The 27,613-nt window shown below is 37.2% G+C and overlaps 1 protein-coding gene across 1 annotated transcript in view; it reads left to right on the top strand.

The window, feature by feature from the left end:
• The window catches only part of rxfp1 (relaxin/insulin-like family peptide receptor 1), a 141,463-nt gene that overhangs the window by 68,560 nt on the left and 45,290 nt on the right, over positions 1–27,613 (top strand). Inside the window, exon 3 of the mRNA XM_015385815.1 lies at positions 24,318–24,401. Coding sequence (XP_015241301.1) covers positions 24,318–24,401 — 84 coding nt within the window. The remainder of the gene's footprint in view (positions 1–24,317; positions 24,402–27,613) is intronic.

Raw genomic sequence — 27,613 nt, 5'->3', positions numbered from 1 at the left:
TTCCACTGAACAAAACACTTACTTGATAGCTGAGTAACTCACACAGAGACAGGTTGAATAATCTGACACTGATGGCAGGAAAGCAAACAGCCTAAATAGCTGCAGGGACCAGGTGGATCAGATTGGCAGTAATCAGCCACAGGGCCAATTAGGCAGGTGAGCAGGAGCAGAGGAAAAAACCCAACCATCAGTGCCAGGATTATGACACATTTCTCTAATGTGACATCAATAAAGTAAAAAAAAAAAAAATAGGTCTGTTGCATCATGATTGTTAGAGTGTCAAGTAACATCAAGTATAAATACTTACCTTATTTAAAGGCACACTGCAGACTTGGTGATGCATGTGAGCTATTTTAAATAATTTATCAGGCCAATATACAGCGCTTGAGACTGTCAATGCTACAAGCATCTCTCCTCTCCGATCCGATTTGAATCGCAGGAAAAAAAAAATAAAAATACGATCATCTCCTTCTGAATTGTAAGAAAGGTAATCTGGCTCAGTCCAGCAAGCACAGACGTCTCTGGAGGGATTTTGGTGTCTACATAGTGTAACCTTCAATTTTGAAGTGCTTGGAATCTAGCCTTAAGCAGCTGTGGGCTGCCGGCAACAGGAAGTTGAATGGGAAGTGCTTGTTTTTATGAACTCCACCGGAGGTGTGTGTCTTCAGAGAGGAGTAATTCCGGTTACATCATTGACATTTGAACCTAACAACGAGAAGCAGCGTTTTGGATAAGCTGCAGCTTTCCCACAGACTATTTAGACAAACCTATGAAGACACTGTTGCACAAACCAATTCTACTAAAGATTATTATTGAACATTAATTGAACATTAATCCTTTAATCCTGGAAATGTTCTTCAGGTGATAAAAGGCGGACCTGGTAACTACCTTTATGTGCCTCTGAAGGTTCAGTCTGAGTCCATCATGACGACAAGATTCCAACCATATTGAGTGGTTTCTAGCTGTAATAGCTGAAGTTGTGAGCTAACTATTTCTGAAACAATTCCTGCACAACCTCACACAATCAACTCTTAGTGATGCCACCACTAAAAATATAAAAATAACAGACAACTTTGATAAACAAGCACAAAAAACAACTTTACCTTCCCTTTGTGCAGCTCAAGAGTCCTATTATCTGCACAGCTGCCAGCAGAGCTGCTCTTTGAGGCAGAGATAAAGACAGAAATATTTGTTGAGTCTATAATGTCAACACCAATCAATAGAATAATCGATATGCAGAGCTTTTGCAATGTGATGCAACAGGAAGTGCTCATTACAGAAGAAGATACTTCAAAGACCTTATCAGCCACCAGGAAACGGCTTACTCCCAGTTATTCATTCTAATTTTATATGATATCATTAAACAGCATCCTGTGGGATGGATAGTTTATGAATAGCATAACTGTCTAAATACCTGAAACTAAACAGAATGCAATCACAAATGACTATTTCACCTTCCAAAACATAAGCTTCATAATACTTATTATGTTACACTACAGGCTACAGGTTCCACAGTGCTGTCAGCTATAAGTGTTTTAAAAAAAAAAGTTTCTTGGAGGAACTAGTGAAATGCAGGTGCATCAATTTTCTGCGGTGGCATCATATTGCTGACTGCAGAGCTGCAGCACAATTGCCAAATGAACCCATAAATCTAACTCCAACTGGAATACTTGTATCCAAAAGGCCATTGTGTTTGAGGATAGAAGTAAATATACATTGCAGGGGAATTGTTCATAGCTTTTAAAAGAAAAAAGCAACTTCATTTAGTAGAACAAAATATTATGTTTCTTAGCTTATTAGAATTTATGCACATTAGCTCTCTTATCCATAGTTCAGTTTTGTGTATCTGTTATGAGTATACAGTTTCGTTCCAGTCTGCTCTGTGCAAATAATTTTAACTAACATGGATTAAATTTGAATTAATTTTTGTAATAAACCAATATATTCTAAACTAACTAATTTCCCCACCAGGAACTAGCTCTTGATTCTTCTTCATTCATTAATTTTTTTAATGAAATAAATGTAAGAAGAAATATATAGTTCATGGTAACTTTTTAACGATATCAATCACAGCATTAGGTAATACTTTTAGTCTGACTTCTTAACCTTATTTACATCCACATTTGTGTTCCTGTTGTTTTTGTTTAGATAAGCTAGTCTGGTCCATTTCTGTCCTCAAATGTCATGACCTCAGAGGTCATGTATGTTTTAGATGAGGAGTCCGAAAAGTCCAGTTCCTCGAGAGAATATGTGAATGAAATTATCAAAATGTTTACAGGCTTACACAGAAATAAATGACATGCTGCTGAAATTTTGTGGGAATTTTGTTATTTCATTTAGATCGATTACAGACGAGTTGCATCTAAAAGCTACACAAAAACACATTGAATGAACAACCACTAGGACTGTTGTTAGAGAGGACCGTTGTTCCAACTAAGTAATGTTTCATATCCAAAGGCCAGGCAATAACCAAACCCTGGTCTGTGACTTGTGAAATTGAAATCATCTTTAAAAAAAAAAAAAAAAACATATTGGGGGTCATTATGGGTCATTTTCTGTTTACTCTGGTTATTTTCTCTTATAATTAAAATGTCTTCAGTATTCTGGTACCTATAGGAAATGCAAAAAATTGGGCAACACATTTTCACAGAGCTTTATGGTAAATGTAGCAAGCTGACTGCAGCGTGGAATGTGCAATAAGTACATCAGCCCCTCTTTCATTTTATGAGAACGCGTCAGGATGAAAAATAGGGGTGCAGATGAGAACCAAATGAGCCGAAACAAAAAGGTCACAAATTTGAGCCCTGCATTGATTAGTGTTTATGATCATCACAGAGACTTTGCTTTATAAAAAGTGATTATTTTCCCACTATGTCATTCTGCATACACATTATGTTGAATTCAACGCATTAGACCAAGAAACTTTCACTTTCTAAGATGAAGTAGGGCTGTAATTCTCCTTTAAACATCACATTCAGTTGAAATTACATTCTTAGTGTGAGTGTGCAGTTGCCATTTATCATCATTCCTTCATGCTTATAGAAACTCGTCTTTGAAATGTAATATTAATGAAGGATTTTAGAAATGTGTGCAAGATACAGTAGATTGGTCTATTTTGGGTTAAGTGCAGCATGATACTGTTTAAGTACCTGTTACAGAGTATTTTTACTTCATGTTCTCAGAAACTCGCTCCTCAAAGCACAATAGTGTGGTTATTGTCATTGACAATAAAAATGATCATAACTTTAGCATCGACAGATTAAAAAAAAATATTGAAACAGCTATGTATTGATCAAAGCTGATTTATTTATTTATTTGGAATGTAATATATTGGGAAGATTTCTGAGTGACATGGATTTTCATGCAAGTTAGAAATTTGTAAAATTGGTTAGTGACTAACTGGTTTCTTATTTTTCCCCTTAATTTTTACAGCTTTTGAATAACTGAATACTTTTATTAGTGAGATACTCACCCGTTGTCTCCTCCAGGGACTTTATCCTTTTATCACTTATGCTATAATCACACTTAATGGAGTGACTGGTATTGTGCAATGAGAGATTTGAATTTCACACCATTACTGCATTATCATGGATGTGTGTGCAGCCTCCTAACTCCTTTGAAGCACAGCTACGTTCTGAATCATGAGATGTTATCATTATTCTAGAGGGCAAAGGTGGTGTAAGGAATCACTGTTACCAAACATTAGCTAAATGTTTCACATCGTTAGGGATTACCTGTAATACTCTTTTAATGCAAATTCTGCAAATGTAGAGATTCAATATATAATTGTCCCATAATTTTTAGGATTAATCCCAATGGAACATAAGTAACAATTGGAAATAATAATTTTTTTTTATATTTTAGGCAATATTAAAGCATTAAACTTTACTTAATTTGGATAGATTGTTGGTTTGGGCTATTTATATTTCTATCTTTAATATGAATATTTATATATATATATTAGAGATGTCCCGATCCAGGTTTTTGCACTTCCGATCCGATACCGATATTGTTTTTGGACTTCCGATCCGATACCGATACTGGCCGATACCAACCTATCCGAGCATGTATTTAAGTTTAAGTTAAAGTATTTAGCCTTAGTTGTAAGACTCATGTTGAAAAGGGTTTTAGTACTCTTGATAACATCTAGCCAGCTAAATTAGGTGAGATTGAATAAAACACAATGCTTGGTAACAACAAACTTACCTGTTTATTAAGAGATAAACACAAACTGGACAAAATTATGAATAGCAATCTGAAATTGCACAGTGAACAGTAAAACCGTAAACAGTTAAAGGTGCAAGTATTACTGTAAGTTTTAATAAAAATGCAAAACAGGGAAACACTGGCGCAAAATAGTGGAATGGATCGTTTCAATCGGCGAAACTGGAAAATACGGACCGGATTTTTTTTTAAAAACTGGATCGGCATTTTACATGCTTTGCCGATACGCATTTTTTTGCCAATATCGGCGTCCCGATCCGATACGTGGATCGGATCGGGACACGCCTAATATATATATATATATATATATATATATACACTTGTGTCTGAGATGCCAGGCCACATTCATCCCACCTGAACACTATTGGTAAATGACATAGGTCACTATTCTGCTTCTTGCTACACAGAAGCAGCAAGAAATACAACAACCATGGCGGACGATGATGCAGGGGGCAGTATTTTTTTAACCATCTTGAAAAGATTGAGGTTTTAAGGTTTGGAAAGATCTCTAGATGTTCTCCAGCACTACATCCATGTTTAATTCCGTAAACACAGAGCACGCTGGCCTGTGACATCATTGCGTCCTCTACTGCGCATGCGGGACACTTAAGCTGTATGAATGCAGTTCACACAGAAGATCACATACAAATCTCCTATATTTGCAAATGTGAACGGCAATGCAAAAAAACTGATTTCTCCAAAAAAAAATCGGATTTGAGCATCAAGGCCTGCAGTTTAAACTTAGCTTTAGTAGTTGTTAGGCAACGCAAGTTTATTTGTAAAGGACAATTCAGTACATGGACAATTCAAAGTGCTTTACATGAATTAAATAATAAAATAGAAGAAAAAATAAACAGAATAAAAGCAAAAAACATTTGTAAAACAAATAAAATAATTGGACCACAACCTTAAACTAATGATACCTCAGTAAGCAGTTTAACTTCAACAGTAAAAGTCAATTGAAAAATAACTCCATAAGACAATAATCTCCCTAATTATTGACCAAAATGTGTATTATACCTGTTTGAAAAAAAAACTTAGCCTGTACTTTGTTATGACCACCTGCTGGTACAGTTTAATTTATGAATACAAGATAAACACCCCAAGGACAAAGCAAAGTTTCTCATCCTACTTTTAACTACTGGAAAAGTCAGTGATGTTGTCCAATATGCATAAATTAGCCTGTTTCATATTGATTCTGCTGGACATCGCCTATCACAAAGAGGACAAGATGAATTAGCATCTCAGTTGGAGGGGAAACTGATTAAAAGCTTCAATAGAATTTTGGATGAATCCTCAAGAGCTCCTACTAGCTATTCAGAGTGAAGACCCATTTGAAGACTGACCAAGTTCTAATTAGTACATCAGTACACTGAAAAAAAAACATGTTTATTTATTCATTACAAATGAATAAACAAGTCCTAAAATCAGTTCCTAATTTCTCTTTAGTTATAGCATTAGGAGTTTACTCAGAGCCCTTACAGTCAGAAAGGCCTCACAACTCATAACAAATTCTCCACATTATGATGGCCTGGATTTCTAATTTTTGATACCTTAAATCTCAGCATAGAACTCGACTGTTTCAGAAAATGTAATACCTTTTTTCCTACAAAGATCTGTTTCATTCAGAATTAAATAAATTAATAAATATTGCTATTGATAAAATGTCAATAAATACTCCATCAAATGTCAAAATAATTTTGATCTCATTGCACAATATTTTTATTTATTCAAAAAGTTATTGATTACTTAATTATATTTATTTTGTAATGGATTTATAGTTTATTTAATTTTGATTGAATTTACTTTTGAAATATTATTGAAATATATTTTAATAAACAGGACTGGATTTTTTTATCCCTGGTTCTAAACATGTCACTTCCCAGGCCCATAAGACTCTAGAAAAGGGAGTAAGTGGCGGTTTTATCTGGCCTAGGTTTTTGGGTAATTTCCCTCTCTTGATTACCGTAGCAGAACTGGAGATGAAGAAAACACTCTTGAAAAGTTCTCTTGGTGATGCTGAGCAGATTGAGGCATATGGGATAAAAAGCCAGTGTCTTGCTTTAATGTTAACACAGATTTAAATATCAAAGGTTTTGTAACAAATCCTTTTCTTTCTGGGTTCTGAATCATGCATGAGTTGCTTCAAATTTGAGTGGGTTTCTAGTCTGTGCATCTCTGAATCTGTCTAAACTAAAACCAGCTTTGTGATGCGGTGTAGTTTGTGAGGAGTCCAAATGCAGCTATTTTGATAATATCAAGAAAAACTTACAGTAGGGAATCCAAGAAACAGCGGTTAAAGGTCCCATATAATGCAAAATTCACAATTTAAACATTTTGTAAAAGTCATATGTGTCCTGAAGCCTGTATATGAGAATCAGAAATGAAAAAATTAAATCAGTTGAAACCAAAAAGTTTACCTGGGACTATCTGGTTTCATTACCAGCCAGCCAATGCCTGCTGGGCAGTCACGCTGTGTGTATTTTGATAACTATAATTTAAACATGTTTTACTGTAAGGATGATGGGGAGCGTTTTTACTTTTTTTGCTACCAGAAATGTCAAAATAAAGTTTTAATTGTCTTTCTTGTAAGACAGAGTAAACCGTAGTAGCCATTTTTCAGACAGTTGTTAAGCAGTGTGTTGCATGTCTAAGGAGTATTACTTTTGTTCCTTTATGCAAGCCCAGAATCTCTCACAGTTTCTGTAGCATCTCATAATCAGTTATTAAACTGTCCTCGGAGACCTGTGCCCTGCATGTTTTAGATGTCTCTGTTCCAGCATACTTGATTAAAATTATTTCTTCTCTGCATACGATGAAGTGCAGCAGAAACCATTAATCACCCATTCATTTAAGTCATCTAAAATATGTAGGTGAGGCGTCCCCTAGCAGCAGGGCTCAGAACCACCACCTTAAGCCAACATGTTTAGTATGTCTGGCATAGATTCTTATTGCCCCACCTTAAGTCATTTTATTAAAAATATGTAAGTAAAAGCAGCTGCTTACACAGACAATACCAATGGAGTTCATTAGAGGTTTGATGTAGCGATTACACTCATTTCCTCAGTAGTTGTCATGTCGTAATTATTCTGAGAAGTCAGGGAATGTAATTGATGAAAGAACTTCTTGAATGTGATATTTCATCTACCTATATGAACAGCAATATTCCTTCATACGTGTACAGGAATATTTTATGTCATCCTGGTATTGCACAAATGTTAAACTCCAAGTGTTCAAAAAACTTCCAGTACAATGATGGGAGGATTAATTTCTGTCACCATGCATCTTGGAAAGAAAAGGGATGCTTCTAAAAGGAAGCTGCTTGGGGTTTTCTCTGAAACATGGATGCATAGTGAGGGGTCTGTCAGCGTAGGATAACGGATTTATACATTGAAATCTACCATTAAAGTCTGAAAGGATGGAAAACAAGCCAAAGATGCATATTTATACTTAGCAGTTTTTTATTTATTGAAGTACAGGTGTTGTGTATCAGCTGGGATGTGTTGGTTTTAAAGAGAAAGGTCAGTAAAAGAAAAAAAAAATATCTGGTGAGCAGCAGTTGTGTGGATGAAAAGACCTCATTGATGCTTAAGCCTCCAGGAGAAAAGTCTCGGTCGAGATAATAAATAGAGTTGCTGAAATAATAATTTCTCTTAACAAAGATGTGCAGAATACCGTTTCTGAAAACACCTCTTAGTCGATGAGCAGCAAAACACTCTGGGTGCCACTGCTTGTAATAATATATTTAATTTGAAGTCACCTTTGAAATCCCTCAAGGTTATCGAACAATTAACACAAAGAGATAAACAATGTAGCAGAAAATTAAATCTGCAGTTATTAGAATAATTGATGATTACTTAAAAAGAAAAAGTAAGTTTGAAAAGAAGGGGACATGAAGGGAGATAGAGGATGATAATGACAGATGTACTGTTGAGAGTTGCAGAGCTGTATGAGAGAAGGATCTTGACCTCACAGCGGTTAAGAATGTAGGGGTTGTGAGAAGAAAAACAGATAAGGAAGAGCAAGGACTTTGAGGTAGGTGAAAAGCTACTGAGAGCTTTGAAGGTGAGGAAGAGAATATTTTATAGGTAGGCAGTGAGGAAATTTAACGACAGGGAAATTCTACTGATGATCCCAGCGGCTGTGTTCTGGACAAGCTCGTTCATGAATGATCTTTACTTCTTACATGACTTCTGTCATCTTAAAAGGGGAAATTGCAGCAACAATTAACACGACCTTGCCAATACTGAAATGTAGCTTTTCAGAAAAATGTCTTAATTTGTGCTACAGTGAGATGTGTGGGTCAGAACTGAGTATAAACAACATCAAAGCATGGATCCACTCTCTCGTGACTCAAGATTGAACTTTGAGCTGTGTAACTGTGGGGAAGAAAATCTTACCATCAATTCAACATCCTTTAAAACATCAGGCTACCTGAGTATCATTGCAGTCAATAGGTGAAGATGGAGCCATAACCTCCCGGTACATAAGAGTAGAACATGATGCTGGATAGGTGTGACATAGTGATGCAATGTAGAAATATAAGCAGCATTACAGTCTGGGGTGCAAAAATATCAGAGCTGCTTTATCCTTTAATATGCCGATGAAGATTCTCAGTCATCCAGGTCATAGTCATTGTAAGTTTTTGGAAGCTGGAATCTGAGTGGTGGACTCAGATTCCAGCTTCCAAAAACTTCCAGTTCAGTTATAGAGATGATCCCTTCCAGATATCACCACACCCCCCACCCCATCACACAGGAACAAAGCACCTACCCGCTCCAGTCGGTGAACAATACCTCCTTATTTACCTACCCCCCAATTATAGACAGGTTTCAGGTATTACAGGAGACAACCCCCCCCTTTAGCGACAATCCCCCCCTTTAACGACCGACCTTCAGAATCATAGACAGGTTTCAGATATTACAGGCTAACAATGGAACCAAACGACCCACTTATCGGTTACCATTTGCATGTTTCCAAGCAATACAAGGCCTGGCTATATAAAGACTCAAACTAACTGCGGATACAGACAATTGAATTGAGAAAGCTTCCTGGAGAGGTGGCGAAACATCTTCAAATCTTGGAAACCAAGTCCAGTGGATTTTTTTGAATTTTTACGGAATTTATCCTTTAATTTTATCTAAATACACTAAATAGCCAAACTAATTCAAGTGAGTTTTAAATTTTGTTTTAATGTCAGTTTCCCTCTGTGGCATTAGAAAGGTGGAGAACACAAGCAATAATTAATAATAATAAAAACAATATATATATATATATATATATATATATATATATATATATATATATATATATATATATATATATCTGTTATGTTTTGATGTTCGGTATCGCGGCATTAGAGGTGTTTTACCAGGGCCACCCTGGTCAGGCTACTTGACTGACTAACTTGACTGATTTCTTAGGTAGTAAAATAAAATAGGGCTGGGATCTTTTTTCTGCTTTCTGAGGACCCAACTGAAAAATTAAACAAGCTTTTATTAACCAAAATGTAAGTTTTTAGTTCACCTTCAGCTGTGACCCACATCCAAACCAAGCAGAGGAACAGCCTGGATGTAGAGAACAGCCTGGTATCGGCTGGTTTTCACACTGAGCTTTCGAAGCTCATCAAAGCAGCTCAGGTGTTTTGATGAATTAATTAAGTCACTCTGAATATACTTTTTGTTCTGCATTTTGTTCCCAATTCATCAAGTTTAAAATTGATTATTGTGGAGTTATTAGGAGGAACACTAGTTTTATAAATTCAGGTTTATAATATGATTTTATATTGAATTTATTTTGATACTTATGTTTTGTTTTTGTTTTTTTATGGAAATCATCCATTTATCAAAATCAGATGCTCAAATTGAAAGGCTAAGTAAAAACGTATTTATTTCAGTTATCGTATGTTCCACTTTTGAATAATCATCAATACTTTTGACTAAGAGTGGAACTCATGGCACGATAAATTCACGCCCCTTCCTCCACACTCTGCTGTCTGTAGGGTTGATATGGACTGTTGGGGCAGGTGTTAATTGCATTAAACCAATCGTCTTTCCCTCCTAATATGCTAATGACCTAAGTGGCGTGGCCTGTCTCTCTGAAAGGTGCGCCTACGGCCCTATGGCCAGTCCGCATATGCATTTTATTCTAGCCCAGAATGAAGCTAAATCCCTGCATTTTTATTTGTTATGGGATGGAAGACGAAGCAGCTCACCTACCCTCTTCACTACTGGGTGAAGATGGTATTCACATTAAAGTGAAAGTATAACAGCTGTTGTGACGCAACAATCCATTATTGATAATCAGTCTGATATCGGCCAAAAAAATTATTATCAGAATATTTCCACCTGTATCTAAAGTATCCAATATAAACATTCTGATAGACATATTATGCTTCTACCCCCTTCTGTTTAAAGTTAATATTTCATTTAGATGTGTTTTAGAAGCATGACTTTATGACGATTCTACCTTACTTAGTACCTCATTGAGTACCTAAAACACTGTTGTATTATAGGTAATTCTGGTGCAAGTCTAAACTCCTGCCTCTCACAATGTGATTGGTCCAGATTTTTTTTAGACCATTTGAGTAGTACGAGACTGACTCATGCCCAGTTTAAGTCAGTCTGACTTGCCAGGCTAGCTCAGTTCAGGACAGTCCAGCGAAAAAAATAAATGAATGGGCATTTGCCCGGTACGCATTGCTTTTAAATTAAAAACATGTGCCCATGTTTTTAATTTAAAAGCTATGCATTTTCAGGGGTGACGTGATGTGAACAGAAAACTACCACCTCAGAGTTGCTCGTCAGAAAAAAAAAAAAAAAAAAGTAGAAATTAACTGACTTTTCATTGGTGATTCTTGAATCGCCCTTTATTATTTCCTTTTTTTATTTTCCTGATTCCTGATTGTTGTTGTTTTTCAGCTTCTTATTTTAATAGCTTTTAAATTAAAAGGCCAATTTATTGTTGGTAAGGTTTATCACAGGCACACTCAGTAGAGTTAGACAAGCGCACCCTTTCCAAGGCTGTCGTTCTATTGGCTGGAAAGGTTGCTAGGCGACGATCCGATCCAATCTGAGAGAGAGCAAAAAAAATCCGCAAGCAGAGCCTATGGGTTTGCAAGCATAACTGAGACTCGAGCAGAGCGCGGTTTGTGCGCGAAGAGAAGGAGGCAACCGAGAGGAGAAAATAACTGTGCAAGAAGCATTAAATCTGAGAGAAGAAACAAAGATGTGAGAGAGAAGAGAAAATATTTGAGAGAGAGCGCATGTTTTGAGTGTGAGCATTATAAGTTTTGAGTGCAAGAAGATGAAATTCTTTTCTCAAATTGAAATTATGCGCTCTTGCATTATGGCAGGATACTTCTCCCATAGAATCTCACCTGATACTAGGGCTGCAACTAACGATTATTTTAAAAATCGATGAATCTGCCGATTATTTTTTCGATTAATCGATGAATCGGACAAAAAATATTTTTTATATTAACCTCTTTATTCCAAAATAAACATTTTAGACAGAACAAACAAGCACACAAGTACAGGTTGCTCATTAACTGTACTGGTGCAATATGAAAAATAAATGTTTGTGTTAAAACTACGCAAACTTACATGAGAAATGTAGCTGTACATCCACAAAATATAGGGTACTTTGTTTCATAAAGTGCAAAAAAAGACATTTTTGTTTTTAAAAGCCCCTAAGGGGTTCAAACAATAGGTCCCCCATTTCAACAAATGAGGTTTTTTTAGACTAGAAGAGTTCTGCCTTTTAAGACAGGAAAGTATAGCAGTTAAAGTTGCTACTTGAGAAAATCCTTAACCATAGAAATAAAAATAGCCCTGTGATTCAAATTATAAATTGTATTTGGAATAAAAATGAGAGAACTAGGGGTGCTAAAAAACACATCCTCCAAAGACAGATATTTACATGGGAATGTGGCAAATATAATTAATTGACATATTACTGATCTTGCTGGATTTTATTCTGCTTTACTTCCATAAATTGCAGGATCTTCTTTACTTTATCTTTGCTAAGCTAATTCAAATGAAATTAAAAGTAAAATAAGTAGCCAACCTTATCACTGTCTCTAACCTACTAACAAGGTAAGGAAAGCATCAGATGAGCTACCTGAGAAACGAAAGTTACGTTTCCCCACTTTAAAACGAAAAAAAACATGGTGGTTCTGTGCCATGTTAAGTTGTTTTGGCAAAAGTTGCATGTTACGACTTTTTTCACTGTACAAAGCGCAGGCTATTTTAATTATTGTGATCAATTTGCGCCGTCAATCCCGGCGCATGCGCGCTTCATTTGCAGTCTGGACGCTGAGGGTACACATCCTGCGGCTCTGACTGCAGCGCTGAGAGGGACTCCTGCGGGAGCGGGAGAATGGGGTTGGGGTGGGGGAGGCGCCCCACGGCAGAGTAGGAACGATACATGCTTTCACGTGAGAGTCTCTAAAAGCCACCAGTGACACCGTAAAAAGTCGCCAGATTTGTCGCTAGTCGCTTTTTTGAAAAATATTCGCTGGAGGGGTCTGAAAGTTGCTGAGTTGGCAACACTGCACCTGCGGCGCTGGCTCGCTCTGCACTATTTTTTTTTCTTCCCCCGTTTCAGTCAAGTGGATGTGATGACGGCGGCGGATGACGCATTAATCGCGCGACACAACTAATAGATGATGAAATTCGTTGCCAACGCTTTTAAAAGTCGATTTTTCTCTTTTAGCAAGTAATAAAAATACATATTGGATCCCTTTTTTTATCATCATATGTGACAGCGTAATATGCGGTTTGCATCTTTGACATGCAGGGGACCACAGCAGGTTCTTAATATGGCCTCAGATTACAATGGCTATGACGTCAACTGCAAGGCATCTATTGGTTAATGATTTATAAGTTAGTTTTTCTTAAAACTATTGTTGTCTGTTGGTTTTAGTTTGTGTAATATAACTTTATAAAGCTTTCTCTAAAATCCCTCAATACATAATGAAGAAAACATTTATGTATAATTCATGCTGATCTTATCAGTTCAATAGTTGCAATGACACTTTGATATTTCTGAATTTTGCTTTTGATTCAACAATTTTATGCTGGCATTGATTCTGCATTTCACTCCGATGGCATTTGAAAAACATTTGGTTAGAGTAATAAGTTCCCTGAGTGCTTATGTTTGACGGTGACATTTATTCTTTAGAATATTTGCTGTCAAAGTTGTTGTCTTAGCCTTGATAGTTGAGTCTGCTTCTAAATTACAGGTTTATGCTGATTTTGATTTTGCCATCCCTCCATGACATTTGCAGGGCATTTTGAGTTGTTGCTTATTGTAATATTCTCAGGGCACTCATCTTTCAAGTAAATATGTATTATTTTTGTCAGTTGCCTTTCAAAGTTATTGTCTTAATATTAGTATTTTAGTGTTGCTTTTGATTGTACAGTTTTACACTACTTATGATTATGCATCCATCGCATTTGCATGCATTTTCAAGTTGTTGGTTATTGTAATATTGTAATTCTATTCCTTAAGCTTATATTTATTCTTCAGTTCACTGCCTTTTAAAAGTTTTTTTGTGTGGAAATGTAAAATAAAAAAGGAATAATTATGAAATAACGGTGAAGTTGCTTTTTGGGAGGGTGTAAGCTCCGTGGGAAGAGGGGCAAAGGGGCACTTTGCCTTCAGCGCCAAAGAATCTGGAGCTAGCCCTGCTTAAAAGAATGAAATTTGGGACTGAAATAGTAACATGAGAGGAAAAAGTAAGAAAAAATACTAGAAAGAACCAGTTCATCCTGATCAGTTAAGGGGCTGAATCACTTTGGAGAGAAAGTCTAAAGAGAACAAACCCTTGTTTATTTTTTCAAATCATTAAGTTCTGCCTTAAACTATCATGATGACAATGATTGTATCATTACTATTATTTTTTAGCCATTGCACCCATTTTATTCATCCTTCTTACAATTTCACTACAGCAAGGTAATCCTTATTTGGTTGGATCCAGATATCGTTATGATAGGCAGAGTCTCTCTATGTTGAAAATGAAGGGAGGAGGTCAGTTTGTTCAAAAGAGGTTGGTGTCACAGCTTCCATAGCCAAAAAATAAATAAAACTACTGCAACAGGCAGTGTCTTTTCTTCCTACAAACTGGACACATCCTTGCTCATGATACATAGATTATACAAAATTATACAAAAATCAAATTTTATACATTACTATGTTGAAGTAATTTCTCCTTTGTCTTGAAAACCATTGTCTTTAAAAGGTTCACTGCTTAAATTGCTCGTTCTGCACTTTAGTTCAGGTTTAGATTATTGAAAACATGAGCGCAACGACCTTCTGTATCTACAACTTCTGTATGAGAAAAAGGTGAAATGAGTTTCTGTGATAACAGATTACCAAACATTTTGCATTCACTGTTCTCTTTTCACGCTTTAATCTTTTTATGAACCTTTCAGTGACATTTTAAAATTTATTCCTTCAGTCTGATAACTTAATTTGTAGATCCTCACCCATCTAAGGGGTTATCTTTTCAAAGATAATTTGCATCCAGCAGCATCAGTATCAGGATTGCAAATCTTTAACATCAAACATTGTCACATTGTTTAAATCAGCGAGTAGAGAGAAAAACTAGGAACACCATTTAACTTGTATGCTTTCTTTTGTTTTTCTTTGTATGTTTTCAGGTTTATATTTGATATTTTTCCTAAAACTTCTTTAATGCCCAATTGTCACAAAGCTTAATCATTTGACTTGTTTTTTGTTTGTTTGTTGGATTTTATTCCTTCACTATTTACTTGCAAGTCATCTTATTTTGCATACTTGAGATATACTATATTGTTAAAAGTATTTTCTCACTCAGCCAAAATAATAAGAATCAGGTGTTTCAATCAGTTCTTTGGCCACAGGCTTATAAAATGAAGCACCTAGCACCTGTCGTTCCAATTATTTGTAAAAGAATTGGTCGCCCTCAGGAGCTCGTGAATTCCAGTGTGAAACTCTGATACAGATCCAGTCATGAAATTTCCTCAGTCCTTAAGTGATATTAGAGCTGATAAATTTCAGCTGTAATCTAAGAAAATACAAGCATTTGGTAATGACAGAAACTCACCAAGTTTCCATGGTTGAGAAGCTACACATCACCAAGTGCAATGCAAAGCGTTGGATGTGGTGATGTAAAGCACGGTGCCACTGGACTCCAGAGCAGTGGATATGCCTCATCTGGAGGGATGAAACGCTCTTCTCCATCTGTAAATCTAATGGACAAGTCTTTAGACAGTACTTGTTTGACTGCATTTTTACAAATGTACATTTATATGGAGGGGGGATAATGGTCTGGGTTTTTTTCCCTCCAAGATCATGGCTTAGCCACTTAGTTCCAGTGAAAAGGACTCTGAATGCTTCAGAATACAAAGACATTTTGGACAATGACATGCTCCCTACTTTGTAAGAACTTAGGAGCCTCCTCTTTCAATGTGACTGTGTAGGCCAGTCATATTTATCCACACCAGACTCAGCCATGCATGTTTTCATGGACCGGAGTCCGAACGAAACATAACAAATTTGTAATGAACTAGAGCGGAGACCAAGGAACTGGCCTTGTCCAACTTCAATGTGTGACCTTACAATGTAAAGAATGGTTAAAGGGGTCATAGAATGCAAAAGTGAGTTTACATTGTTATAGATGAATAACAATAGTTCAGTGAGTAAAATGGATGTACAGAGAAGTTCGAATCCCAACGACACCTCCTTTCTCTGCAAATCTCAATTCTAAACTTCCACCATAAAACGGGCAAATCCAAATGAAGCCCACCAGCCCATAGAGATATATGTAAGACACCAGTTTAGCTTATTAGCCTACAGTTACAAGAATACAATGTAGGGTAACCCTTACTGTGTTTCCCCTTGCCTGCTGGGGGCTGGGGGCATGGAGCATGGGGCCGCCGGTGTCCAGGCTACCATCACCGGGTTGGGTTTGTTTGCGCTATCCCCCACCGGCGCCCTACCCTCGTCTCCCGGGGTTCTCAGACCAGCCCTGGAACTGACGGCTCAGTTTGAGTGCCCGGTGCTTTTCCAACTATGTGCTGCACTGTAGTCGATTTTCGAATTCCCTCCGGACATCGTATGGTCACCCTACCCTATCAACAATTTCGAGGTTTCAGTGAGTGAGTGCTTGTTGGTGTGATCATATCTTTGCTTAGCAGGTCCGCTTGTTGTAAACCAACCAATCAGCACACAGCTCTTCCAAATATTCATTAACATACCATAAAAGGAAGAAAACCAATCATTTCATTGCATTAGGGTTCATAGACCAGCAAATATGCCATTTTCAGCCTAACCAATGTTGCACACCCTATTCAGAGACCTTAAGGACCAGCACCAAATATCCTATATAATCATACTATGAGCCCCCTTAAAAAATCCCATGAACATACTACTAAACTTTTGCGAAAGCCTTCCTAGAAGAGTTGAGGCAGTTCTAGCTGCAAAGAGTCATATTAAACCCTCATGGATTAGGAATAAAAGTCAGTCAAGCTCATATGTGGGTCAATCAAGGTGAGCAAATACTTTTGATTAACCTTCCTACAACTTCCTGCATCAATTAAAGCAAACAGGCAATTCCGATTTAGACATTTAGTTTTTTTTCTCTGCAAGTGTAGAGAAACAGTGGCCAGCAAGTTTATTTTTTCAAGGAGCAGAAAGTTGCCACAGAAGCTAAAATAGGAGCAATTTGGAAGAAAAAAAAATGTCTGTCTCTTTGGTCAAAGATTTATTTTTTGCTAGATCACTTTTTTACATTTAAAACACCAAGACACAAACACCAACTTGTGAAAGATACATTCACAGTATCATTTTAATCACCACAAGGACGGCTTTATAGAAACTTAAAAAGACAGAGCAGCAAAAACAAAATATCCACTTTATCTCTTAATGTACCTTCCAACTAAATTCCATGTTTTTACTTTTTATTTAAACTCAAAGAGCTACATGAAGAGATTTAAATGTGCCTTAGAAATCTTTAGTGCATCCATCAAGGTCAAACCATTTGCAAGTCTGTTTCCAAACACATTCTGAGAGTTTTGGATGTTGAGCACTCAAGAGAAACAGCAAAAATACATTTGTCTTACAAAGAAAAAAAACGATTCTATAGAAAGTAGCAGGAATGCAATCTACAAAACATTGCTTGGTAAAGAAAATCAGAACTCTGCAATCTAAGGTTGTAAATTGTATAATTTATTTAAAATTCACTTCTAAAAAGTAATTTACACTGTAATTTTATCATATCATATATTACAATATCATAACCTGTTAAATCTCGGCTATCTACAGCACAGACAAAAAACGTTATTAGTCGAGATATTTAAGTCCATGTCCACCTAAGTATTTACTGTATTTTCCGGACTATATGCCACTACTTTTTCCCCACTTTGAGCCATGTAGCTTATAAGGTGAGGTTTTTCTATGGATTTTCTTAACCGCCATAGCGGGAAGTAGATTGGAAATTAAAGAATAAGGTTCAGTGGGAGATAGTTCAGTAGATATTGTTGGCTTATAGCCTGGTGTGGCTTATATACGTACATTTCCTTTTTTTTTTTTTTTTTTTTTACTTTGTGGGCGAGGCTTATAGTGAGGTGCGCTCTATAGTCCGGAAAATACAGTATGTAGTATATCAAGTAGAGCCGGGGGTCACCAACTGGCAGACTCCGGTCCAGGTCCGGACTCTGACAAGTTTTGACCCGGACCCCTGGACATGTGATAAGATGAATTAAAAGTAGATTCACAGCTTTCAGGCCAGCTGCAGCTCTTCAGGCCCTCTCCACAACCTCTTCCAATCACGTTAGAGCTATTATTTGTTTGCGCTCAGATGAAAAGCCGGTGAGACAGAAGCCAGTCCTGCCGTTAAATCTCAAAACATTTCAGATGGCCGGTTCAAAAGTTAGGAAAGTGGACTAATACCCCTTACACAATGGCTGAAAAACCGGTTTAAGGCCCACATGTCTACCTGGGTCAAAGCGCTTGGCATGCTACCCATGTTAGAATCATCTCGGCTCTGATCCACGGGTTGACCCGCTAAATTATATGACACCATTGAACGCAACTTACAGACTTCAGTCCAGTCACTTCTGATCTAACAAGCTGAAACAACTCTGTTTACATTCAATAAACATGACGCAGTCCTGGTGTGAGTGATACGACGGATAATAGAGCAGAATAATAAAGAATACTGACGCTCTAGCTCCTGCCCATGTTACTCTCCATTATTTTACTTTATAAACCCGTTTTGAAAAACCCAGGTTTTCAGTGGGAAAGCACCTTATGAGAATACGGCATTTAAAGACGAATGGACTGACAAATACTGTATGCGTTTATTCCCCCCAGCCATACTACTTAACTGATCTGTTAAATCTGCTGTAAGTCTGTGATCGTAAAAAGTGGAACGGTTAAAAACCACTATGATTCTATACATAAAAAGTTTGAGGAAAATATTTTACATAAGGACCAGAGGTAAGTATGCTCGTTCTACAAGAGTCCTGAACCAGTACTTGATGGCACAACAACTTGCACATGAGTGTTCATTAACAGCACAAAAGCCCTTCAAATAGGGATGCATAGTAAAGGAGAGTATAAATGCGATTGTTGAAACTAGGGCTGGAAGATATTCAGTAACAGTATATATTGATCATAGACATGTGACGCAATAGAAAAAAAAATACAATATAGAGTGACAGTTTTCCTTCCTCTTCATTATAGCCCATCATATATGTTGATGCTATAGTCACCACGTCCCACCAACCAATCACCCAACACAGAGCATGTGAAGATGTCGCAGCAAGGAGAGGCGAAGGAAAATGTCTCAAAGAAGGATTCCATGCTACGTTCAGGCCCCAACAGGGGCAGCCAAAAGGCGTATGCTACTTCATTTTTGATGCTTGTACAAGTTTATTTCTGACGTGCGGCTGAAGCATCTTTGCCGCTCTAGCTTCACGGTCGAAAAGAGGGTCTGATGCGCATTGGGTTGAACTACCCTATCCTTTCATTGCCTGTAACAATGGCAGATATATGTGCTGTGATAAGCGGGTAAAAAGCAATTTAAATGTTTTTAGGTGAGAAAGACCTGAAGACGTCATCTGTGCAGTCAGGTCACTAAGATTACGACTCTCCCTTCAAATTTTGTTTCGCTGTCTGAGCCGCTCAGACCTCCGTACACCGGCGGTGCTCTGTCAGTAGGAATCCTGTTCAACAGATGCCTCTGGTCCGGTCGCTTCTTCACAGATTGCCGCTACTGTTTGCGGCGGCTGGAAGTAGATGTGAGCATTTTCCTCATGCGTAATCCTAAATGCAGCAACCAAGATAATAAATGGGAACATGTTTTGCTGACAGATTTTGATATTATCAGTTAATTTAGGAAACTGTTTCAGTAGAGTGATCATAGCGATCTGCATCATAAGCGATGTGTCTGTCTCCCTGCCAGCTACCTGATCACCTTCTCTGTTTGGTTGATGTGGCGGTTCGAGCAGCAAAAGTTCAATTTTTCCAACTCCAGCAAAAGCAGCAGTTGCTGGACCTTTTGCTGCACCAACATGTGCGTCAACCATTTACAATGCATGTAAACTTGCTGCTTCGGCTGCTTTAGGTGTGAACGTAGCATTAGTTCGCCGGTTTGGCAATATTTCGGTTATAGTAAGTAAGACAAAAACCAAACCACAGGGATTTGTAAAATTTGCAGGGAACCGGTTAAAACAAAGTCTGGTAACACAACCAACTTGTTCTTTTTACCTAAGCCACTCAAACCCAATGGAGAACGAGCTGTGTCAGCCCCTGCATGGTTCCAGGTCCTCAGAGGAATCTTCAGGAACTTCTGCCATAACTAAGCAGGCAAAGCAAACTAAACTGGGCTTCCTTCTTTGTCCAGCCGGCATAGGGACATCACCCATGCAGTAACATGCTCCATGGCAATGAATATGCTGCAGTTGTCTCCAGTTGAAAAACCTGGCTTCAAACAGCTGCTCGCCACCCTTGATCCTCAATTCAGAGTTCTGGGCCACAAGTTTTCTCTAATTCAGCGCTCCCTACTTTGTACAATAAGTGCAGGGAAGCAGTGAAAAATGAGCTGCATTTTGTGTCTTACTACCCCACAACGTCGGAACTCAGGTCAAGTCGAGCTTTACCTCAGCCTCTCAATTCACTGCATAGACGGAGAAAAACAATACTAGATGGCAAACCAAGAGAAGAAATCCTAGAGAAAATAAAGCAAATACAACTGTCAGCTACAACAGCAGCACGAAGAGCTGAAATCTTAGGTGATGATATGTTGTCAGCATTGGAAACCTCCCTTCAGAGTGCACATTGCATTGCATAAGAAGCTGATGAACCAACGGATATCAGTGACAATGGCCAGCTATTGATGTTTGTGAGTTTTTATGATGCAGAGAGAAAGGACTTCTGCAAGGACATGTTTGGTGTGACAGCACTAGAACATCATTCAAGGGGAGAGGACATTTACCAAGCCATAAAAGAGATGCTGAAAGAGAGGAAGCAGTCTGCAGTTTGTTGTCTCCATCACTACAGATGTAGCATCCTCCATGACAGGTGGAGAGAAGGGAGCTGTGGCCCGTATGAAAGCCAACCATCAAGACCTAAACCGCATACCACTGCATCATCCACCAGTCTATTTTATGCTCTGCACTGTCAGAGGAATGTGCTGAAGTCATGAGCAAAATGATAAAAGTTGTCAATGTTCTCGGAGCATCTTCGGCACATCAGCATCGCCTGCTTAGAGAATTTCTTAAAGAGGCAGATGCAGATGATCTATTACTACACTGCATTGTTAGATGGCCCAGCACGTGCAGAGTTCTGCAGCGTTTCTGGACATTTAGAGAACAAATAAAACGTTTCTTAAGTCTCTCAGAAGGCTGTCCAATTCATAGTTTCTAGAGGATAAGGAGAAAATGGATGCTTTTAATTTCTTAGTGGACACCACATCATGGCTCAATGAACTGAACTTTAAATTACAAGGAAAAAATACCTCTGTGTGTGACTTGATTGCTGTTGTGCAGTCTTTCCAGAAAAAACTGCATATTTTCAAAAGTGATTTCCAAAAGGACAGCGCACACACATCCCATCAGTGAAACATCAAACTTCAGAAGAGAGAAGTGTCTCCTCCTATGTTAAGTTCATTGAGAAACTTCTTGAAAAATTCAGTGACCATTTTGAGAACTTCAACCAGAGCAGTTCCTCCTCTGCAACCAGATTCCCTTTCTTGTCAGAAATGTCACCATCTTCAAACCTTCAAGTGGGCACAAGCTGCATCACTTCAGATTTTTTCTTAAAGCACTTTCTTTTAAAAAAATATTTAAAGTGTTCTCTTAGAAAGATGCAATGCAGTAAGTCTTTGAAAATTTAAATAATTGTTATGTGTTTTACAAAAAGACACTTCAAAGCAATGAATACTTCATATTTTGCACTTTTCATCAAACCCTGTTTTCTAAGGCCTGTTTTACTTAACCAGTGTTATAGTGCAAGTAAACATATACATAGCCTCTTTAGAGGGTCTAAAGCCCTGGGGAAGTGAATTTTCCCTGTTAAATGTGCATGGAAATGATAGCCTGACCTCAGGCTTTTGAGAGGCAATTGAAAAAAGGCTATTGGACCCCCTGAACCAAATTCTTCTTCAAAGCGATCATTTCCTGGGACTCCATGTGCTATCAGTACAATCAGCAATATAACTTGTAATTCTGGCACGTATCGTTATCCTTTAGGGCCCTTAAAAATAATCAATAACTATGATAACTATTATTTTTATATGATTATCACATGTTGTGAATGTGAACATTTTGAATGTGGTCTGTGTATGCAATTTCTAAGAAAAGTACAATAATTTGAGGGCAGGTTGTATGTTTTTCTCTGCCTTATGTGAAATGAAAGGAAAGTGCTGATGGAATTTGAAAAAGGGCAATGGATATGCTTGTGCAACTTGGAAAATTATGTGCAAAACGGGAGATTTTATTCAGACATAACAGTTTTTCAGAAGTTCTTGGTTTTAATCAATGACTTTTTCTTTGAGAAAAAATGTTTCTTTGTATTTTGTTTGATGCCGTATCTGTCTCATCCCTAATCCTCCTTTGTATCTTGCCATGTTAATTAAGCCAAGTTCTATTTACTTTGTTCTTTGCTCTTTTTTTATTTTAGGTGGAGAAGCATTTATCTCCCCTTTTTATGGAAACGGTCAGAGTGACTCGGGGAGATGAAGCTTTGAACCACCTGACATGCCACTGACATATTATTTTACTAATTGATTAATCTGCTCGTTTTTATTTTTTGACTAATGGAATAATATTTGAATAATAATATGGCAAAAAGTTTCTTAAAGATTACATGCAGAATTTAACCTTGTTAAAGCTAAAACTTTGCCACTTGAGAAGTTTGTGATAAAGCATATTAATGGGCATAAAAATGTTTATCATTTTCAATGCAAAATGTTTATATACATTTTGCAATCTTGGTATAATTAAAAGTCTGATTGGGTTGCCCTTTTAGCTATGACATGATTTAGAGTCTATACTCCAGTACTGAATTTATTCATATTTCAATTCATATTTCAGTTATTCAAAATTAATCTGCTTAATTATTTTAGCCTTCTTTCCAAAGCTGTACTTTCTGTCTGCTGGGAGTGCGAGTGTTTTAACCTGCATGTTAGGACGCTCAAGATGCTATGAATCATGCAGGGTTGGGTGAGTGGTGTTTTCATAGATCTGATTTGAGGTTCCCAGACAAACATTATAACATTATATAGTTATGCTTAAATAAGGATGTAAATGTGCCATTACTCTTAATAAAAGAAAACCTCTAACTTGATGTCCAAATGTTCCCATATAGGTGAAATCCTCCTATTCCTAGTTGGCTCAATCAGCTATCCTCAGTCTCCCATCTTTCCTTCTCTCATCTAAACTCTTCAAACATCTCTAAACTATTCAAAACGTGAACTGACAGTAAAAAACCCCAGACACCCATTCCTGTCTTATCAAAACTCTTAGAGATCTGAACCACTTCCCGGAAGACTCATGTGATACGCCTTTATTGTGAGACATTGAACTTTATCATTTTCAGCTTTTCCCCCAAATGAAGCATGCCTCGATACATGCTTTGCAGAAACGCCACCTTCATTACTTGAAATGGCATAAAACCTCGGCTCATCCCATAACCTGGAAACACAACTATGGATAAATAAAATGATCAAACATTCATTGACAGCAACACCCTCCAGGCTGATGTGTGTGGTCAGAAAAATCGATTTCTTATCAAATCCCTTCATAATATTTTTATAGGAATGCTGATTTCTGTTGCTTTATTAGAGTATTCACTCAGGCCCTCTCATATCTGCAAGACTGTGAAGTGTCTGAGTCTGTTTTTAACAGAACAGAAGATAATGACACAATCACAATCATCCTCTCAAGGTTCTTTCATAATTTTACTGTTGTCCTCCCACTGTATGCAACTTGTTTTTAAACTTGTATGGGAAAAACCTTTGCGGCTTTTTGCAGGCTTCTTAAGACATTAGGGAAACCTGTATGATTCAGAACAGGCAGAACTATTGGCAGGACTGTATCTGTCCTCCTTTGCAAGGTTATTAATAAAATGGCTTGAATGAAAAACACCAGATCTTAATTTCTTCTAAATAAGACTTAAAAATTTTTTTTTCCATCAGCAAAGTAGCAACTGATTTAAATAGTTGCCTGATTAACAGGCTTTTGTGGCACTTGATGGCCTGGTGAGGAGAGAGCTTTAATTAGCTGTGCTGGAGCAGAGACACATGTGCTCTGAGGACCAGATTTGTGGTTTTAATAGTTTTCAATCTAATATTTTGAAATATATTATTTTATGATTTATACACTTTACTATAAAAGGAAAACAACTGACAAAAATACAGCTGAAATGTTGGGGCTTTTGCATCAGGCAGCTGCACTAGGAGGAAGAAGATCTCTGTTTCTTAAGAACAAAGTGAATGGCCGTACTGCTGGTGGTTTCAGTTTGTTTCAGACTTATTTTAAACCAAAACTATTTTAAAGGCCAAATCATGATTTCTAATATGTGCCTTTTATTTTGTTCTTTTTCAGGAGACAATAATGGATGGCCCTTACTTTTTGACAAATATTTTGGCATGCCGAGTTATAACACCAGGACCAAGTCAAATGTATGCTGTAAGTATTCCTTAAATCTATTTTTTACCTCCACATGAAGCCTTTTCTCATAAAGGGGTAGGCAGGTATGTTTGTTGCTGTGTTTTGGAGATGTAAACGATACAATTATGTGAAAAGATTGAAAACATAAAATCTGTTGAGGATCAGTGTTGGCACAGATATGGTAAGGAAATTGCTGTGTTTTTTTTCTGTTTATTTTTTCACAGTCCTCTTCTGAGATCCATTTAAACTCAATAGCTCCTTTAATTTAAAGAGATGGGATAGAGCATTATTAAGGTATAATTGTAGTTCTGTTAAAGATTCCCTTTGTGTACTGTAGTTTTTTTATTCTGTAAATTAAAGGGGTACGGTCACACCAAAGTAAAAGCTCCTTTTTCCCTTGGTGGCCTTTACTTTGAGAGGATATTCTTTGTTTTCAATCTGAATGTCTCTATTTTCTCCCACTGGCTTGTTTGTGAGAAAAAGTAGAAGACAAAAGGGATTTAGGGTGAGTAGGCTTGCTGTGGTGTTACATGTTTAAGCACATTTTAATGCCTCATCCTACATAATTTGTTTTAAAACAAATCTCACCAGCAGCAGAAACTTACTGTAGAGAGAACAATCAACCAGTCACAGGTTTGGTGTGATCATTATCTCTTATTGCAGTAGTCATGCTTGACAACAGTTTGAGGATATGGATGGACATTTAATACAATCTTAAAGTATTTTATCATCAAGTTGTGTTTAGTAGAGCATTTGGAAAATCTCCACAGGGAATTTTTCTTTTCCTAAAGTAAAGACCACAGTTACACACAGGAAACCTGTCCATTCATTCACCAAAAAACTTAAACTAAGTGCCTCTAAAAGCCAACAACAACAGAGCAGCAGAGAAAAGGGGCGTATGTGTCAAATTTGAGTCTGAACCCATTTATACATGTGCCCCCTTGGAAACATTTCCAAGCAACATGAGCAAGGCTTTGAATTTAACACTTGATTTAAGATGGACGGAAAGGTTTCCAAGTTACTTTAAGACTCCTAAAGGGGCCCAGTTATGTATTATGACTGCTAATTTTTAAGCCAGTAGCTCACTTATGTTACATGCAAAGGCTATCTCTTTAAATAATGGCGCACTAATGGCTTATGATCTATTTTTGTATTCTACACTTGAGCGTTTTCAGTATTTACCCTTAAAAGACTACCAGACCAGAGGTATGATATTGCACATGTGCGCAATAAGTAATGAAGGAAATAATTTCCCCGCAGGGTTTAGGGGAAAAAAAGAGTAATACTATAGATCAAGAGGAAAAAAGCACTAATGATTTCAGATGCTGAGAGGAATAAGACATAAAATTAAATAACATATGAATGCTGACAGTTTTAGCTTTCCTTTCAGTGAGCACTTGCTTGATGGACAGACAATATAAAGGATGGACAATGCCAGTAGCTTGAACCGGTTTACATAATGCTTATGTCCTCTAATTGCACCGATACAAAAATTATTACTTCCAAAAGGACTAAATATACACTTTCAGGATGAACGCTTGGTGTATGAAAAAGTTGTTTTTTTTTTTAATTGACATTGAATGTGACTAGGCCCCATTAAAGATGATCTTCAACCAAAAAATATATATATATTTTTGGATGATATGGATGATTGGCCATGTCCCTGTTTATTCAGGTTGTTGAACTGATGTTCTCTACTTGCTGCATTTATACTGGGACTAAATCCCAGACAGTAGCCACTTTCTATTAAACCAGTAGCCTATAATGGCAATTGGTCACTCTGGTTTAGAAGTGGTTAGGTAATTTAGGAGTACTAAGAATGCCATACATTCTCAAATTTTTTCCATCCATCCATCTTCAGTTTATTCCATCAGGGTCGTGGTGGGGACACTGCCTATCTCTGGCAGTTTATGGGCGAGAGGCGGGGTACACCCTGGACAGGTCACCAGTCTGTCGCAGGATAATTCTCAAATTTCATATGTAAGAAATTTAAAAGAAATCAATATTTTTCTTCCACCTCGCAGTTAAGCACCCTCTGTAGGTCTGTCTCAAAATTTCACAGTAAAACATCACTAAGTTTGTGCTTATTGTAAAATTTCCTAAACTTTTGGCTCTTTTGGAAGGTATTACGTTTTTCTTTGGTTTACATTTATTTTTTAGTGGGTTACGTTTCAAATTCATCATATCAAACTTTCAGAATTTGAAGGACTTATCTTGTTCATTTCAAGAACTTTTAGTGTCCATATAGCTCAATTGTTATTAAACAAATGTATTTTCCATTTAAGGTTATAAAGTTATAAACATGGGAATTGAATGCTTGTGTTGTGTCAAGCCATTTTTCCAGTTTTTTAGAGGAAAAGATTTGTGGAGAAACTACTTTGGACACTATCATCACCCAAAAAACAACAAAATTTGTGTTGTTTTTATCAAAACTCAGCAGGATTCACTACTTTCAGAGGATCAAAGGTCTCTGCCCACTCAGAATAGCAGCATTTTGTCTTACTCTGTTTTCTTTGTCCATAACAATTTTCTATCTGGAGGTAGAAAATAAAGGAGGGGTGAGTGTTCATTTTTAGCGCAGTTTTTCCTTGACATTTTCTTAACAATTCCTGTGAGCATCAGAATTAAATGCATTTTATATATTTGTTCAGAGCAGCACCAAGTTTAATTCATTATGTGGTTATGGTCGGTGATCAGATGTGCAGCTTGAGTACAGCAGTCCACATTAGTGACATAAAGTTGAGCTAAACATGGCACCAAGCAAGTCATTTTCAGAGCCTTCTGTTAAGATTCTCAGCAGGCAAGGCTTTCAGCGTCTAATATTATCATCTCTTTCCATGCTTCTGCATCTTTTGAAGCTATTAGAGGTCATTCAGCAGGCTTTGAAAATATTGTGTCGCTCCACCACTCAAGAGGTCTCAGAGCTTGGTTGTGTTTATGCATCTCAGACAAAGTGTATGCATCCTTGTTTGTGTCTCATCTGCATTTCAACATCCTCTCCTGGCTATAGTAAAAGCAATTGTAAAAAGAAGCCGCCACAAAGCTTTTAAAGTTAAAGCACTCTGGACGTGCCTCTTGGGCATGAGAAAAATTTATTTAGCGTGATTTATTATATTTTATGTTAAATTCTCAAAGTAATTGTTCCTACCGGTGTTCCAGGATTTTTTTTACTACTTCTCTCACTTTTTATTTGCATGATTTAACCTCCTTTCGAATTTAACTGATGTTTC

Source organism: Cyprinodon variegatus, unplaced genomic scaffold (assembly GCF_000732505.1).
Source record: "Cyprinodon variegatus isolate N-32 unplaced genomic scaffold, C_variegatus-1.0 Scaffold349, whole genome shotgun sequence".
Taxonomy (NCBI): Eukaryota; Metazoa; Chordata; class Actinopteri; order Cyprinodontiformes; family Cyprinodontidae; genus Cyprinodon; species Cyprinodon variegatus.
The sequence above is the reverse complement of the archived record's forward strand: the minus strand, read 5'-3'. Positions and strand labels throughout refer to the sequence as shown.